Source organism: Sardina pilchardus, chromosome 10 (genome assembly GCF_963854185.1).
Source record: "Sardina pilchardus chromosome 10, fSarPil1.1, whole genome shotgun sequence".
In the NCBI taxonomy this organism is placed as follows: domain Eukaryota; kingdom Metazoa; phylum Chordata; class Actinopteri; order Clupeiformes; family Clupeidae; genus Sardina; species Sardina pilchardus.
In genome coordinates this window covers 10,228,338-10,246,786 of record NC_085003.1, presented here as the reverse complement: position 1 = coordinate 10,246,786, position 18,449 = coordinate 10,228,338, and the positions used below count along the sequence as shown (strand labels likewise).

The 18,449-nt window shown below is 42.3% G+C and overlaps 2 protein-coding genes and 1 non-coding gene across 3 annotated transcripts in view; 1 reads left to right on the top strand and 2 right to left on the bottom strand.

Moving 5' to 3' along the window:
• sf3b3 (splicing factor 3b, subunit 3) overlaps positions 1-12,193 on the bottom strand; it is a 33,553-nt gene extending 21,360 nt beyond the window's left edge. The window contains exons 1-11 of the mRNA XM_062547700.1: positions 12,039-12,193; positions 11,196-11,325; positions 10,932-11,087; positions 9,206-9,376; positions 7,900-8,072; positions 6,956-7,097; positions 4,393-4,505; positions 3,819-3,956; positions 3,286-3,389; positions 2,655-2,820; positions 672-767 (exon numbers count right to left, since the gene is read on the bottom strand). Of these exons, the coding sequence (XP_062403684.1) occupies positions 672-767; positions 2,655-2,820; positions 3,286-3,389; positions 3,819-3,956; positions 4,393-4,505; positions 6,956-7,097; positions 7,900-8,072; positions 9,206-9,376; positions 10,932-11,087; positions 11,196-11,265 (1,329 nt within the window). The 5' untranslated portion in view covers positions 11,266-11,325; positions 12,039-12,193. The remainder of the gene's footprint in view (positions 1-671; positions 768-2,654; positions 2,821-3,285; positions 3,390-3,818; positions 3,957-4,392; positions 4,506-6,955; positions 7,098-7,899; positions 8,073-9,205; positions 9,377-10,931; positions 11,088-11,195; positions 11,326-12,038) is intronic.
• LOC134094817 (small nucleolar RNA SNORD111) lies at positions 3,480-3,558 on the bottom strand. Its single transcript, XR_009940534.1, has one exon. It is a non-coding gene; the product is annotated as a small nucleolar RNA SNORD111 (small nucleolar RNA).
• A 1,244-nt stretch (positions 12,194-13,437) lies between the features above and the next one.
• Positions 13,438-18,449, top strand: part of mrpl23 (mitochondrial ribosomal protein L23) — a 27,613-nt gene continuing 22,601 nt past the window's right edge. The window contains exons 1-2 of the mRNA XM_062547699.1: positions 13,438-13,567; positions 14,306-14,428. Of these exons, the coding sequence (XP_062403683.1) occupies positions 13,551-13,567; positions 14,306-14,428 (140 nt within the window). The 5' untranslated portion in view covers positions 13,438-13,550. The remainder of the gene's footprint in view (positions 13,568-14,305; positions 14,429-18,449) is intronic.

Sequence of the window (18,449 nt, the reverse complement as noted above, 5' to 3'; positions counted from 1 at the left end):
TTCCAGAAAGGTGTTCATCATAACCAGGGATGTGTGCCGTTAAACAACCTTCAGCTGTGCTATATTCACGATATAGAACGGCCTAAAGGAGCTTTTATTGCTTTTATAAAACGGCTACCACATAGGACATTAACAATTGGCACAAAATAAACAAATAATCATGGTATTTTAAAGCTATTTCATCTAATGTCTGTTCTTCCATGGAATCCCTATAGAATAGTTCCACCACTAGTAGACTCTAATCCAAATGGTTGCTCAGCAACTGTATTACGTTGTATCTTGTTAGCCATTAATGCATTCTCAGCGCATTAATATAAAACAAAATGCGTTCTTAATACAACGGCATCGAAGGCGAAGATCAAAGACTGGAACTGTCCGTTTTATAATTATAATTAACTTCTGACCTAGAGTAAAGCCAACACTAACTCCGCTCTTATGCTCCTTGAACTTGAAGTCAGGGACTTTTGCACACCTTGCTCATACCCCTTCCACCAGAAATCCATTTCTTATCACACTGAATGCATGTGCAATAGGGCACTGACAGATAGCCTACTGGTAAGCCAATAGGACACAGGTATTTTGTTTGTCAACTGGGGGACTACCTATCTGCATGATTCTCATGGGTCACATTTTTAGGTTGGAAAATGTGGGATTCACGTGTGCAAATGTACCTCCAGTCCATGTCTCAACACTCTTAATGTTGATCTGGGGCCTCGTCCACAGGCCACGTACAACTGGGGAGTGTCCTCATTGGCCAGATCAGCAATCTAGAGACACACACACACACACACACACACACACACACACACACACACACACACACACACACACACACACACACACACACACACACACACACACACACACACACACACACACACACACACACACACACACACACACACACACACACACACACAAAGAGAGAAAGGTCAATGGCAGCCTTGACGGCATGTGGGATTTACTGTCCAGGTCAAATGGACTCTCGGATCAGAATGAAGTAACTCTCTCCAGCACTGTCAGAGAAGAGACATGAAAGATTCATCAGCAGAGTAGAAGAGTCCATTAAAAAAAGGAAATGCAAACACACTCTAGGTCATTAAAGTAGGCCTGCAGAAGGTAAATAAACACTAATTTGCGAATAAAAAAGTGAATTTTTGCAGCTAATAAAATGGGCAACCTTTCTGGCCTCTGTATAGTGTACACACACATTTTACATATCCCTGACTTTTCGTTAGTGTGTGTGTGCGTGTGAGTATAAATATCGATCATACAGTATATCTATCTATTAATGCAAGGAATGTCTGTCTGTGTGTCACTCTGTGTTCCTAGCGCTTCTGTTGCCTGATCAGGTTACTGATCTTGCAACAATATGCCGACACACACGTCGGTAGCATTCTGTTAAAACTTGCATTTAAAACAGCCGCTCTTGACTCTATCTGGACATCGGCTATGGGCATAACATTCATTCAAACATCACTTCCGAGTTCATAGCACTGGCATGGCCATGCGGTTAGCTTTAGGCTATCATTTCCCAACAACAGCAAAAACGCCTGATATTGCCATTAGCTGCAACTCAAACGTCTTCACTTTTTTTACTTTGCAAAGACAGTAAAGAGCTCTACTAACTGCAATGGCCTGATTCTACATCACCACCAATCTAACATGATCTACCTGCATCAACGTCATTGGGCAACAAGTTTCTTGGAAAACATTGTTTGTACGGGCACTGCACTAGTATATCTAATCATGACATATTTGATATCACAATATCAGATAGTACAAGCCAACTGAAAACTACAGCATGCAATAAGCACGACCACAACCACAGATGCAGTGACGAGCATGAAGGGCTAAATGTGTATCTGAAAGTACTGTGCAATTCTACTGTGTGACAGCAGCCAGTTTTGTGATGGGGAGATTAACTGGTGTGCTACACCAGTTTGCATGGAGTGTTAATAATGGACAAGATAGTGTTAAAAATACTGTAAGTGTGAAGCTGATGAACGGAATGCAGAGGAGGGGAAATGCTCCGAAAATTGGAACGAGAACTGGTGGGCTATGCAAACAGAAACTACCAAAGGATAACCTTTTAAGTCCATTTGTAACCAAAGGATGTCCTTTTTTGGCCAATACAGCAGAATCGAAGCTAAAGACAGTCGAAAGAGCATCAAAGTCAAATTTATTTTCCTACCAATCGTATTATGAGAGTCATAATTAATAAATAGCAATGATTTTAAGTAATGCAATCAACCTGCCCCAAAGAAAAGACAAACAAGAAATTCCATCCTCAGGGCAAAGCGCAACATTTAAAAAAGCAGAAGTGGTGTGGGTGTGTGTGTGTGTGTGTGTGTGTAACCTATGAAAGTATCAAATAAGGAAAAACAGAAAACAAGGCTCTAATAATTATAAACACATTTAGCTTCACTAAATATTGAGGACAGTTTGCACTAAGATATGAAGCAGGTTTACATAAAACGTAATAAAGAAGGTACTCCGTAAACTATTAAATAGGACTTTTCAGGTCATTGCCTCCTTCCTGAATGGCCTGTTATCATACCTGTACCATTTTCCTCAGCAAGAAACAGCTTTAGATCAGCTTGCCTTCTATTACATCCACAATAAATGTACACCCCCCTAAACCCAGGGCTCACCTGACAGGACATGATGGGGGACAGGTTCTCCTGCTCGTCCACCAGCACCAGGTTCTTCAGGGGCCGTGGCTGGAAGAAGAAGGTGTCACCCTCCTCCAGAGGCATGGCCGAGGAGAACTCTGGCTCCTCATCGTCATCACCCAGGTGAGCAATCTGGTAAAGGTAACTAACACACACACACACAGAAAATATTAAAATGTGGCTCATACAGGTAGTTGATGAGGGTGACTAACACACATCCAAGGTTGCATACATTACTCAATATAAACCTCACAATAACAGGTATAGCTGATGCAAATATTATAAAGACTCTGCGCATTACTGAAATCAAATAAGATGTAAGATAATCAAGTTGACATGAAAAAAAGAACTTCCACTGAGAAAACATCTCCCAAAGTTATAATTACTTGTTATTTTAATTCATTTCATATTATCTTAGGTATTACTTTGTCTTATGTATAAAGTCTATGCCGTCTCTGTCCTGATTCTGAAGGACCACATCTTGCTTGAATTCTAATTGCATACTAGGTCATGCTAGCAAATATTATATACAAATATGGACATGATGCAAGCAACCAGTCAGTCACTCATAACCATTTAACCCACAGACCAAACAGAGCAGCTCACTCACTGGTTGCCAAACTCCGTGGAGACAAACAGGAAGCCAGTTTTCAGCACACACATGGCTGTCGCAACAGGGATGGTGTCAAAATACTTCAAACGAATCTCTGTGACCTGGACAAAGTAAAAGGTGAACACGTTTAATGCAGTTAATCCTATGTGAGGTAAAGACGGCACTAAAATCAGCAGGGAGTTTGTTGTGGTCTGAGATCAGATATAATACACGTTCTCTCCAGTAGAATGTCAGAGAAGAGACATGAGAAATCATCATATTCACACTCAGAAATCACCCGTCTGAAAAAACAGACATGTGTCACTATCTTGGACCTATTTTAATCTAGTTCTTCTAGTGTTTCCCTGGGGACTAGGTGGCGAATTCTTTTTTGACAATAAAATTCAATAAACTATAAATGCTATTCATCATAAACATAATCTCAGTAAGCTTCATATTTCATATTCCGTATTTCAACTAATGAAATGTTTGTCTTTCTTTGCTCTCACAGACATTCATTCGTTTGTTCGTGCTGGCTTTGCCATCCTCACCATCTCCTCGTCAGTCTCCAGTGTGACCTTGAAAATGTCTCCCTGCTCCGTCTGGGCCAGGAAGAAGAACATAGACTTGGTCTTGTGAGTGGCTGAGCAGACGAAAATCATGCCTCTCTCCGGGTCGTCAAGGTCATTCTGCAAAAGATCAAGACACAAAACACCACCCAGACATAAACATCGTTATACAATGTGAAACATAATCAAATAATATATAACTGCATTAAGTTACACGGACACCCATTAAGCGTTCAACTGTATTTGGTTACAATGAAAGCCATTAAGTGTGCATCAATAGGTCTCCATTGCGACTAAGACCTGTCTGTTCAGCATGAACTTAACTTAATTGGCGTTAACCTAATGACGTCGCAAAGAGGGGCACTGAGATCAGAAGTGTTTGGAATTCTCTCCACGGATCACAAGTCAGAGAAGAGACATGAGAAAACTCATCAATTCTGCAGTGCATCCAGTTGACCAGGACTAAACACGAGACCCTTAACCCCCGCCCCACAACTGCCTCCCCACCCCCCCAGGCCCCTTCCTGCAGGTGGGGACCCGGTCGCCACTCACTCACCCTTCTGCGTGGGATGGGGCAGCGGATGTCGGGCTGGTCCCCAAAGTTCTTGTAGGTGATGTAGTTCTCAGAGCAGATGAGCACGCCGCTGGGGCCGTCGGACCCTCCAGGCACTGCAGAGGGAGGAGGGAAGAGAGGGTGAAAAACAGCCAGCGCATCACAACAACTTTCCTAATGGCGCCAGGAGCCAAAGAGGTCTTCATTTGAGGAAACCAATGCCAACTCCAGACGCTAGAAGCCTATAATGGAGGATCTCATGACCTCAGGGTAGACCTTATTTTGACATTATCAGTGCTACATTTTACTAGTGTGGTTATTGTTCTCTATGATGATTCAAGTAACAGTGAATGTGATTAATTAATATGGCAAGACTACTTTTTAATGATGATGATGCTCCAGTTCACAGGCAACTTACTATTGGGTCACTACTGCCTACGAGTGACTGTGCATAGTTAGTTAGACTTTTGGTGAGTTTGATGTCCGAGTGTGTTTTGTAACCTTCTAAAGACATCTTTTGTATGTACACTACAATGTATTATTGATTAGCAATATGGGCTGAAAGGGTGCCATCTGCTGGCTGCTTTACACATGCATAAACACGATGTTTTACCAGATGGAAGGTTCTGATTGGTGGATTATTATTTTGAAAGAACCTCTCCTCTCCATGGGAACTGTTTGACTCTCTGATGAAAGCTTGATACTGAAACTCGTCAGAGTGCTTATAGACCGTTTTCAGGACCCTAATAACAGTCGTCAAGAACAAACTCAAAGGACAAGCACTATTTTTTTTTTACAGGGACAGTGCTTTGAAAGCAGGCTGGCTGAACTTGATGTATGATGAACAAAAGCATATTGCCTAAATATTTTTGATATTGCTGAGTCTGGACTGTTTTCATCTAGGCGGTGTAGCGAGTTTACCTATGAAAAAGAGACAGCTGTTTTACGGAAGGTAGGCTAAACATTTGACCAGTCACTGTAAGGTTAAGTTAAGTTTAGGCTAGGGCTTTTCCTGCACAAACAATCAGTTTAGATTTATAGAAAAGTGAGAACATTACCTACTCAAAGGCAACATATTGCGAGGGGCGGGCAATAATTTCCCCCAGAGGTCAGAGGATAATTACCTTCATATAGTAGCCTATGCTGCTGGCCACACATTGAATGATTGACTGAAATGCACAAAATGCATAAAATGCATTGTGCTGAAAGTTAACTGACAGGAAAGTAACGCTAGCCAATGTTACTACCCTATGTTACTAAGCCTACATAATTTCAGTTTTTGCTCCTGAGCATGAAGATAACATTTGTTGCATAACTTCATAATGCAACCGCCATATCCAAACATCTAGCCTATTAACACATAAACCTATTTGAAGACAGGCGTTTTAAACATATTGAGCATTGAACTCGATCGATGTGTCCTGTACAGCCCACAGGAAAATCAGTCTGCTTTTCTCTGTCCAAAATGAACAATTTTCAAGTACACAACTTCCTTGCGTCTTACCACGTAAACCACAGTTATTAGGGACCTGAAACCGGTCAATAAAGATTTAAAATGCCAAGACATGAAAATAAAGGCTTTTAAACTGTTTCAAAACACAGAGTGCCTTGATACAAATTCATTTGGATTATCAGTTTCCCCATCCAAAGAGTACCTCTTTTTTGCCACTGCTGTTCTACTGACCAAGTCATCAAGTGGAATATCTAAGTGAGTGGATTTAAGTATTTGATTGTTATTCTATACCTTCTTGACACTATTCACAAAAGCAAAACACATTTGTTCTGTTAGGTCATATTCTAGTTGCAGCTTTGTTCTAACCATACAGGTGTTGGGTGGTACAGTATATCACCAGGAGCAAGGCAAGAGATCCTTGGATTGTTTTGTTTTGTTTTGTTGTTGTTGTTTTTTTTTAAACAGCTGTGTTTTCTTGAGGTAGTTATTAGGTATCTGCAGCGCATCCAGCCATCAATGCTGAGATCAGAGGTGTTTAAATTCTCTCCATGACTTCAGGTCAGAGAAGAGACATGAAAAGCTCATCACTTCAACAGCACTTAATATAAGCAGGCCACATGTCTGATTTCCATTAGGATTTCATTAGGGAATTTGAGGACCTTTTCATATTTTTGCCTGAACTGAAACTTTGCTCAACAAATTTAAATGTGACTATAGAGTCAATGTAGGTCATCTGGAGGAAAAATTTGGGTGTAAAGTGTAGAAGTGTGGAAAAGCAAAGTCATGCATCATTTCCTCATTTCAGAATGACTTTGTATCCTAAAGGTTGAGGCCTATAGGTAGGCCTGACTAGATGCTCGGTCGCGAGCTAAATTGTTTCATACATCGTAACGCAAACAGGTTGGTTAGCATTGCATAACTTCAGTTGCACACGCCGACATACAAGCTTTACACTAATTTCAGATTCAACCACTTGCATAACACATACACATGAGATCTTCTGACGTTATCACAGAAATGGGAAGGAAATGCAGAATGTTCTAGAACATCACCACATCACACTGAGATAAGTGTGGAGGACGCGGCTAGATTGTGAGTTAGATGGGTAAGCACCTGTGATGAGGAAGTTGCCATGTTCCTCCAGAGCTTCACTGTACTTGCGCACCACATGGTTGAGGCCCAGGTCCAGCTCGTAGAACGTCAGGGTCTGTTGTGTGTTGGCCGCGGCCTCTCCAGTGGGGTCGTTGTCTGCCTCCTGCGTCATCAGACAAAAACACAACATTAATTCATTCAAGTCCATTCCAAAAGCCACCTTTAAAGAAATATGTAATACTTAAAGAAATAAGAAAATGATTCATCAGTGGAACTCTGCTTAGCTTGAAAAGCTTTTGATATGTGCCGGCTTTAGTTCAATTTATTTAATCTTTAGTGTGATTCTTCCTGTTGCATCTGCCTGTTTGTATTTGACTGAAACGGCATCATGACAGATGTAGATGCATGGTCTGTGAATGTCAAGCTAGAGGTCTGTCGTTTTAACAAACCAACTGCAAAAATAAAGTTACTGGTACAAAACACAAACTTGCAAAACATTTCACACTCAACCAAGCATGGTTTTAAATAATTTCTACTGTGCCTATGGTAGGTCAGGCCTACTGCTCAATAAAAGCTGAGATCAGAGGTGTTTAAATTCTCTCCATGAATACAAGTCAGAGAAGAGACATGAAAACTCATCACTTCAACAGCACTTCATGAGTATGAACGCATGCCAGAGACTGGGATTTATTACATAAAGATAAACGGCCTTGGAAGCACGGAAACTACAAAAGATTAATCCTTCAATGGACCAAAACCAATATACTCAACAGACTGCACTGACAAATGCCCTTTTCTAACAGTGAGGAAGTGTGTGAAGATATAGGAAATGGCTCCATCTACTGTCTGCTTTAGAACGTACAAGAATAGAGGGTGCACACTTCAAACCAATCCTTGCAGCCAGAAAAAAAAACAACAACTGCAGGGGCAGACTGAATGTGAATCCCCATAATAGCAGCTCTCACCTCATAGTCCATCTCCAGACAGGCGAACATGGGGTTCTCAAAGCCCACGTCCACCCCCACTACGTGGTACACCAGCGTGTTGGCCTTGTGGGCCTCCAGTGGGGAGGAGATGGTGAGGCGCGCCGCCGCGTCTCTGTTCAGGATGTACACCAGCTTCTGCTTCTCAATGGCGCCTGGGAGAGGGGAGGGCGTTAGGGGGGGGAAGAGAAAGGCCGAGCAGTTAGACATGCATCAATGCCACCATAATCCAAGGTGTCCTAAAGAGTCAACCACCTCCCTTCATTGGCGGTATGAACAAAACCGACAAGCAGGAATATGCCTCTGTCTCTGAATTTCTTAAAAGGTTTTATTGTATTCGGTTAAAGGTTAACTATGCAAGTTTTTCAGCTTAATTTGCCTTAACTGATCAGCCTCGGAGTCATTGGAATAGTTATTTGACCACAATTGCAAGTTCGTGCCAGGCCGGTGACACTGACAAACAGAAAGTCTCTAGCCTCGCGATCATGCTCATGAAAAGCCAGGCTGACCGATTGAGGAGGAGTGTTGTGAAATATACACCCTGAAGTTGTAGGGTAAAACGAGTGAAAACAAAAAGCGAAAACAGTCAAGAAATCGCCAAACCTGCATAGTTCCTCTTTGTTCTAACCATACTGCATTGGCTGGTTTATCACCAGGACCAAAGTAAGATACCCCTGCTCTTTTTAAAAGTCCTCACTGCCTAAACTGCTGGATAAGGCAGCTGTGTGTCTTCTTGAGGACCAGCATTTAGGTATCTGCATCACATCCAGCTATCAATGCTGAGATCAGAGGTGTTTAAATTCTCTCCAGGACTTCAGGTCAGAGAAGAGACATGAAAAGCTCATCACTTCAACAGCACTTAATATACCATAGGCCATGAGTTTGATTTCCCACGATGGATAATAACATTGAACGCATTGAAAATCATAAACAAAGTATCGGAATAAATGGACATGTGAAAATATGGTCCTGCAAAGGGCACACAGATGTATGAAAATGCTGTTTCCTCTTTACCCCTTCATTGTTACCCATATCTGCTGGGTGAACATGCTGCACTTGGACACAGTTTACCAGAGGTTACAAACACAAAAGCAGAAGCATGCAGTGATAAAGAGTTGACACTGACATACATCCCACACCGTAACAAATGAAAATGTAACAGTAGGAAAAAACAAAAGAATTTACCTGAAAATAAGAGAAATAGGGGAAGAAACTCTGGAATACTTAGGGTAAATCTATGAGCTGTATAGCACAACATTTAAAACAACAAAACAAGCAAACACCTTACCGATCATGACAGCTCTGCCTTTGGGGTCCACGGCGAGGAACTGGCCTGGAACGATACGTCTGCAGCCACTCTTGCCAAAGGTCTCCTGGTGGACCTTCTCGAACATGTTCTTAGACGGGTGATACTCCAAGATCACTATACGGCCCGAATCGCTGCCCACCACTATGTAGTCTGTTCAGAAAGCATTAGATATTAGAAAGTCCTTACTGAACACTTCTGAAAGCAATAACACGGTGACTTCACCTCTGTCAAACGATACTGAAATGAGGGCGCAAACCAAAACAAAAATCAATCAATCAATCCACGGTAACTAGGCCATACAAGGCTCAAGCCTGGACCAATCAATTGGTTTGAGGTGTGAGACTTCTTGAGCAGATGGGTACTGTAGAACATTTGAAACTAGGTGCTGTACTATGATGGATTAAGCTGCTACTAACGCTGGAGTTGATTACAGTCCCTTTACAGTTGTTCCCTTCCTCTTTCAGATGACAAAAAGTTGATGAAATATTAAGACTATACAGGTTCATAAGAAAATAAGAAATAATCAATAAAGAAATATGAAAATGATTAATCATTGGAACTCTTTTGGAAAGCTTTTGTTAGGTGCACACTTTAGTTCAATTTATTTGATCTTTTGTGTGATTTCTTCATGTTGCATCTACCTATTTGTACTTATTTGACTGAAAATGCAAATAAAAAGCACACACAAAGGAAATTTGTAGATCCATGGTCTGAGAGTAAGCTTATGTCAATCTAGAGGTCAATCCGAATGTAAAAACAAAGTTACTGGTACAAAACACAATTTGCAAAACACATCACACTCAAGCAAGCATGGTTTTAAATCATTTCTACTGTGCTACTGCTCAATAAATGCTGAGATCAGAGGTGTTTAAATACTCTCCATGAATACAAGTCAGAGAAGAGACATGAAAACTCATCACTTCAACAGCACGTCATGAGTATAAAGTATGGAGACCTCAATCCCAAACACTCCTATCAAATTTGGCTTTGATTCACAATGATGTATAACTCCATTTGAATGTCAAGTGTGGGACATTACTTTTATTCATTTGGCTGATGCTTTTATCCAAGCGACTCACACTGGGACTGCGACTAGAGCACTTTACCATGTGACATTACTTCCTACTTTGCCTAGAAACTGACAATAAATAGCATCAACATTCAGGAAAGAATGTATGTGGGTCTATCTATGCTTTAACTACATTTCTGCAATTTTCTAAATGCATTTTTTGAAGCAGGTGTTGCTGCTTCTGTTTATCACAATAACAAAGTCTTCCGCTCTCGACGCTGATTGGCCTGACATTTTTTTTCTTGTCTGAGGGAAACAGTTATGAACTTTTGTATTCCACACTAGATCTCCCTGAAAGAGGATTTTTGTGGGTGGGGCCAGGCTACACAACAGTGGCAGCCAATAATCAAACCCACAACAGTGCTGGACAATGCATACTAGTCCAGCTGCTTATCCATTACGCTACCACCTCACCAGAGGATGTCGTGATCTGCAATCTTTCTATCCTTCTAACAGGTGACCTGAGACAGACAATACCTAAGTGCTTAATACGTTCACAATCACAACCATTTCAGCTATTACAACACAGTTATACTTAAAAGAGAGAATCCCACTCACTGTCCATTACGCATGCAAAAATGTATTCACGTGAATAAATGTTGAATGTCAGGAGAAAAGCTATTACAACACACACACCTTTAGTTCCTCCAGTGAGCCTGAATGCCATGAGGGAGCGGATGATGCCAAACACCTCCATGGTGAGCAGTGTGTGGACTTTCCCTGTGTTGGCATCTGGCCGCAGGAGTTCAATAATCTTTCCTCTGGAAACAACAATCTCCTGCATCTTGGTTCCTGTGTAACACAACACATACACCTATTACCACAACGATTCAAAGGAACATGTAGACTGTTAGACAGCTAATGTTACTGTTGGTTAGCTGATAGAGACAGGTTAACAACCTGAAAAGTTTCCATGGATGGCATGACTGATCCCTGTTGCTCGCTGCAACGTCAAGTTGTAAAGAAACATGACGAATGTCTCCCCTCAGCCCTCTCTTTGGAAGTTGAGAAGCTACAGCAACACCTGATGCTGAATGGATGAAAACACAAAACAAGTTAGCTAAATAAGTCACACATTACATGATACTGCCATTTACTCACATTGCATGCTACTGATTACTACTGTACATGTCATTTCAGTGAACCGTAGTGTCAGCTATGAGGTATCCCAGGGACTGATCTCAATAGAGGTTAAGAAGAACAGAAAACACTTAGCTTATTTGGTTAGCACATATATAATTTTTTAGTTAAAAGCAATACACCAAAGTCATGAAATGCAATGGTACATATACAATGTAAAGCCGCAATTATATATCTTAGCTAAACGCACTATCATAACGTCTACGGATGCTCATCTCAAGTAGTTATCATTTTGCAGTTTACTAGCTAACTTAGCTATTGGCTAACGCTTCATGTCTGACTGGCTTAGCGCAACAAAACATTGACCATGAGATTAGGTTCTGCCTAATTTTTATACATACAGAACACTATCCATAGATACAGTACTGCGATAATGCAATACGTGGAAGTCCAAATAATCACACAACTCATAGAGGCAGGAAAAGAAAAGTAAAAGAGTTAGCACACTAGCTAGCTAACTAGCCACCGGTTCATTCATAGTTGAAGTAGGAATAGTTACCCGCCAGTGAACACTTAAATCGGTCATCTACGATTTGCAATTTCAAAAATTATCTGATTACTTTGTATTTGTTATTATTTACTCAATGCACATAAATGCTTTACCCGTGTAGGAATCGGGATGTTGGAGATTTCAACTTGATTGCTGATTTATATTTACACCATACAGTACCATCAACCTGAATCTCCGTTTCAAACTTCCGAAACGCTAGAACAACGATGTGGGGTCCTTTCAAATTAATGATGACGTCGAGCACCATAGCTGTCCTATACGTTGCCGGCCGTCCTTTCACCTTCTTTTAAAACGGGGAGTGGGTCAGACAAAGCTATTTGAGTTTCATAATTTTCATAATGTCAAATTTGTTATCAAACTTAATTATGAGATGTAAAGTATCACACATTTTTACTTAGAACTAGTATTTTAAACGTTCTACCTTTGAGCTACAAAATTCTGACTTACATGATTTGGGACAAATTGCATGCAGAACACCTTGATGCATACACACTGCATGTAACAGAATGACCCTAAAGTTCAGAATCATCAGAACCAGAAACATTCTGCATTTATCTATCTATCTATCTATTCTTGAATTTCCCCTTGGGGATCAATAAAGTAGGCCTATCTATCTATCTATCTATCTATCTATCTATCTATCTATCTATCTAACTATCATTTACCAAGTAGGCTTTGTTAATTCACACAAGGAAGGCCTCCAGCTGTAAGTGTCTCTTTGTACAAAAAGTATGTACCAAATGTAGACAACAGGGTCAAAATAAACTACTCAGTTCATGCATATCAGTTTTAGGCTAACTCCTTCTGGTGACCCTCAAATGAATTGCTGAGCAGGGAATTAAGCAGGGCATAGTTCCCCCATTGTAGTCTGGCTATCATCATAAGCTCAATCTTTTAAGATGGAACATTAGTCTGGGGAGTCTGCACTTTATTTCTACTGCACAAGAGGCGTGATCAATGGGCATAGTTCAAATGACTCGCTTTTAGATATTCCTTCAACCAGTCAGACCAACGATCCGGGTACATGCGCCTTTTGGATAAGTTTGTTTGTGATTGGACCCAGAGGATGTGGACAGGAAGCAGGAGAGATATGTGCAGGAGTTGCAGGACGAAATCCAAATCGCCGACAGATCAGGCAGGGTTCACCCAGCCTACCCCCATTGTTGATCTGGCAGAGACAAACCTCATGCTTCGCTGTCAGTTAAAGCAGTCTAAAGTTAAAGGTAACCTATAATAGAGGTGTCAAATAGCATTCCTCAATTCACTTTGGATTTAACACATTACACTGCATGCATATAGGATTACAGGTATAGGTAGGCTATCTATACCTGCTTGCATCTTCACTAAACAAGGCAATATATGTGAAGAAAAGGTGTATCACAGCTGTTGTTCATGCTTCAATAATCAAAATAATAACTACAATTTCATATGTTCTTCAAAGAACTTTTAAAAGGCCAACTCTGATGTCATGTTTGAATGTCAATGGTGTGCAAAGCTGCGCATGTGCCAATTATTGTGTCACCGGAAGTAAAGCACATGCGTAACCAAGATGCTGTGGAGACCTTGAAAACAACACACTTGTGCACAAATTGTATTGTTTAACTATGGCAAGGAGGCTTATGTAAGTAAGGTTTTACCTGCCGAGTGACTGTAGTGCTTCTGACTTTAACAAATAAGGTCTGGTGTCAAGATCTGATTTACAACCATTATAATTGAACGTAGAATTTCACTGCTTTGCTAGCCTACTACTGGCTGCATGCTAACGTTGTGTAGCTAGCATCAACGGCAGTGTGTGCTGTTTGACCCTTATGAATACCCTATACAGATATGCGATTGCAAATGTTTACTCATAACTCGTTAGCGTTTCTCCGTTGAAGTTGCCGATGTTTACTTTCTCTTCCAAAATAGTACAGATGTCCTACTACTAGCATGGAATTAGGTATTAGCCTGACTGTGTCGTGCCATAGTGATTTTGACATTTGACCCCTCATGAGTTAACCTCAATAGTATCGTTGTGAGTTGTGAGTGTCCCTGTTGTCCCATGTGTTGACCAGACTACACATGAACTTGACAATGTTCCATCTACCAACTCAGAAAGCAACCACCTTCAGTCGCTCACAACCAACCCATAATATCTAGACACATTCGTCTATTGCAGAAATAATGGTCCTATTTATTAAAATGTATATTATACTGTGTCCTCAATTAACATGTTGGCACAGTAAATTCATTATTGATTAACCAAGTGTCTTCATTTGCTGTGCCAATATGTTTATATAATATTTATTTGTTCATGTACAAAGAACAGGGTGTGTTCTTAATCATCTGGCTGTCTTTTTTTGTCCTGTGTTTCTTGTAGATACCCCATCTACCAGTTTGGGAACCCCCAGCTGAGGATATTCCGCCCCAATTGGTTCCTTACTCTTGTCAGGCCTGGCAAGGAGCAGCCACCAGACACTGTTCAGTTCCGAGTGCCCATGGAGTGAGTGTTATAGCTATGTTGTCTGTATTTGTAGTTGTAGTAATGCCTATACGTTGTCTGTAAAGCTAGAGTGATACTTTACTATAGTATACTAAGTATAACTATAAGCCAGAAACAAATTCCCTGTGTGTATTAACTCACTTGGCTAAATTTCCCCTTGGGGATCAATAAAGTATCTATCTATCTATCTATCTAAATCAAGATTTACATTATGAGCTAGGCCTACTGCATGAACTAGAGAACTTTCAAAGCAGTAATTTGTGAGTTCTGGTCTTAAGCTAGCAAGCTATCTACCTAAAAGCCATGCAGAACCTTGCAACCACCACCCAGAGCCTTACTGGCACTTACAGTATAGAAGCAAAGATCCTTCATTACTGACAAGATAGAGCAACATAATGCATCTCTATGGAAGCAAAATTCGAACAGTTCCTGTCTGCTTAAAGAGGCGTGTCGCAAAGTCGTCATAGTGGGATATTGATCTCTGTCAGGTTGGCAAGCAGTTAAGTTCGAATGTAACTAGGTTTGCTTAATGGGGGATTTCGCCCCCCTCCCCTTTGCGAAAACAGAAAGCGGAAATGTTCGAACGTTTGCGCCTCTCGCTCCGCTTTAACCCTCTCTGATAGAAGCTTGATAACATTCTTACTGGTGTGTTTTATTGAAACAGTCAGCAAATGTGTCTTGCTTTGAAAGTAGACAGACATGCATCAATGGCCCTCTTGTGGGGCAGCCCTGGCCTACTGGCCAGAACTTCAGGCTTGTAACTGAAGGGTTACCGATCTGATCCCCAACCAGTAGGAAAAATGTGGATGGCGGAAGTGGTCGAGCACTGCTCTCCCATACCCACATCCACAGCTGAAGTGCCCTTGAGCAAGGCACCTATCCCCTCACTGCTCCCCGAGTGCTGCTGTATGAAGGCAGCTCACTGATCCGGGTTAGTGTGTGCTTCACCTCACTGTGTGGTCACTCTGTGTGGTGTGTGTTCACTAATTCACAGATGGGAATAATCCAGTGACCAAATTCCTTGTATATGCAATGCAAGTATACTTGGCCGAGATTGACTTTTTACCTTTGCATTGAAGATGTAATGTACCTTTTCACCACTTGATGGCAGGAGAGCCTCACAAGTCTAAATCATCAAGACATGAGACATTTCAGTTTTTGGGGAGCCAGAGCAGATTTAGACAGACTGTCTGCCTGTCACTGTTTTTGAGAGAGAGAAAAGTGAAAGAATGCTTACACCACCATGTCTGATTTACTCTTTTGACACGATCCGATTGGCAACATATCTTGTGTCCTTTATTATTTGTGTTTATTGGCTACTTCCAATGTGCCCCTGTCAGTCTCAGCATCTGATTGACACCTGATATGAGCCCTTTGATGCCTCACATGTGATTGATAGGCTCGTTTATCCTCCAGAATGTTGTTTACCACCCTCGCCGGGGCAGCGATCCCAGCCACCCTCGTGGCAGGCCTGGCCTATGAGTGGTGGGAGTTATTGATGACGCTCGCTTGCCTGTCACCAAAATAGAGCCGTAATTATGGTGCTCGGTGGCGTAATCTGAACCAGGCAGTTAATGAGCACGGTAATGGAGCCTGCCACACAAGGTGGGCTTTGTCTGCTGCCCCTACCTGAAGGCCAACATCAGACAGGGTGACGCTGGTTATCCACGACGATGCGATCGTTATGTTCAAACGCTTCGGACGGAAAACACAAACACGCGTGTTCTGATCTGCTCTCCCATAGTGTTGGAGTGGAGTTAAACACCTTTGAACGGAGTTGTGTGTTTAATAGAAAGTGACTTTTCCTTCTTTGTCCTCATGTTTTGCTCCTTGCTCTTATTGTTTAGGGACTCATTTCACATGTGTGCACATGGCCTGAATGGCTTAACTGATTTTTCTCCGGCATCTCCACTCCTTTATCTTGGGTGCGCTGAACACACACACACACACACACATGCCACTCTTGATGCAGTTTTTGAGGTCACACTTGGGTTGTCTTATAAGTGCCTCTATGCTTCGCTGGCTGTAGTGGCACATACACACAGTATATCCACACATGCACACAAACAGCATTGTGATCACCCTAGGGAACCACTCCTAAGGTGAGCCTCCCCCTTTCTCTCTCACACACACACATACACACACACACACACACCCACACCCACACCCCCACACACACACACACACACACACACACACACCTCTCTTTCACTCCCACTCCTCTCATCTCAGGCCTAGTTGTGACCCAGTACTTGGTGTTCTCAGTTCCTTCCTCCTAGTGTCCATAAAAGTAATAAAATGCGAAATAAAGTCACGACTGCACAGACAGTTTAACCCCTGAGAACGTGGCTTCCCGTGGGACCACGAGCTGTGATTCGTATCCCCGTCATAAATATGTTCAGGCACGACTTCTCCAGCAGTTTTCTGTCTCCTCTCTTCCAAATGGTTATTTAGCAAGTGGTGTCTGGGTTTGGCTGAGCCTTGTTTGTTTTTCACCAAATTTACTGGTGGGGTATTCCAAGTACGCAAGTGACAAACCTGGGTCAGTTAACTCTGAGTAAGTGCTAAGCCTCGTAATATAGAAAGACCCTGTGGCTTCAATCTCCTACTGAAAGAAAGCTATAGGGCGCTTTTTTTTATGGTGGATTAGCCTACCTCTTCGAATGAGAGAACTTGCCCGAATTTGTCATTAAACCCACTTTCTTGGAATACCCCCCAGATCTGTGTAGAATGTTCTTTTTTTTTTGCATGGGAAAAAAACACTACATCCACTCAACACCACTACTCTATGCCAACCCCCAACCCCCACCCACCCCCCCCAATCCTCCTTTCCCCCTTTCCCATCCCCCTTTTGTTTTTGTTTATTCTCCTCTTCACACGTTGGAGGAGGGAGCGTTGGCGCAGCCCTGTGTTTAGATCGGCGGCAGCTTCTTTGTGGGGCCTGATGATATCTCTTTCAGATGCTCTTGGGCTTGGGGTTTTCCCCTCCGCCGCTCTCTCTCTCTCTCTCTCTCTCTCTCTCTCTCGGCCTCTCACAAGAGCCTGATCCCTTTTCTCTCTGGCGCTCTGGGATCTTCTTTTGTGCCGGCGGACCAGGAGCGAGTGTATCAAAGACCCGGGCCCAACAATGCCAGGGCCCGCATTCCACGGCCCTTTCAGGGCCAGCTCTCTAGTGCTTCGGTCGGCCCTCCGTTTGATCTCGGGGAGTTTTTCAGACCTCTGTGAGTCATTCGCTCTCAGGACGCCGAGGACTTTGAAGCATTGTTGTGTTTTGTGTGTGGGGTTTTGTGTCTGTATGTGAGTGTGTGTGTGGGTGGTGGGGAGGTGGATGAGTGTGAGTGTGAGTGGGTGTGTGCGTGGGGGTGGGTGGGTGTCTGTCTATGTACACACATATGTGTGTGTGTGTGTGTGTGTGTGTGTGTTGCGAACCAGCTGGTGGACCAGTTAGTTGTTTGATGAGATGCGCTGAGCGTGGGTGTGTGTGTGTGTGTTATCTTCCCTGTCCTATTGTGTGGGTTGGGTGGGGTTTAGCTGAGAGAAGAAAGCGCCGAGAAGCAGGAACAAGGAGCATCTCGACTTGGGCACAGGATCAGATGAACGTGGGCGTGAGGAGTAGCCCTCAGGCTACGGGTCACCTGCCGCCTCCCACTATACACCTGCCCATCCATCAGTCTGTCTTGTCTAAGAACCCTTCCATCAATCTACACACCTGTCTGTCCACGTGGCCACGTCCTCTATAGACCTGTTTGTCTGTATTTGCCCTGCAAAACCCTTGCAAATACAGTCAAAGTGGTTGATTGTACTTTAGGTGTGACATTAGGTGTGTCGATGACTTGCTATCAGTGCCATTTACTGTACAAATGTATAAGAGTATCTTACAATTGGCTACAAGAGCAGTGGACAATGCTATGAATGTTAGTCGGTGATTCATTCATGTGTGTGAAACTTATAGCGGAGTCTAGGTCTGGGCAGAAAAAAAAATGAGAATCCAGTTTGTTTTCTCTTCCATCACTGAACTTTA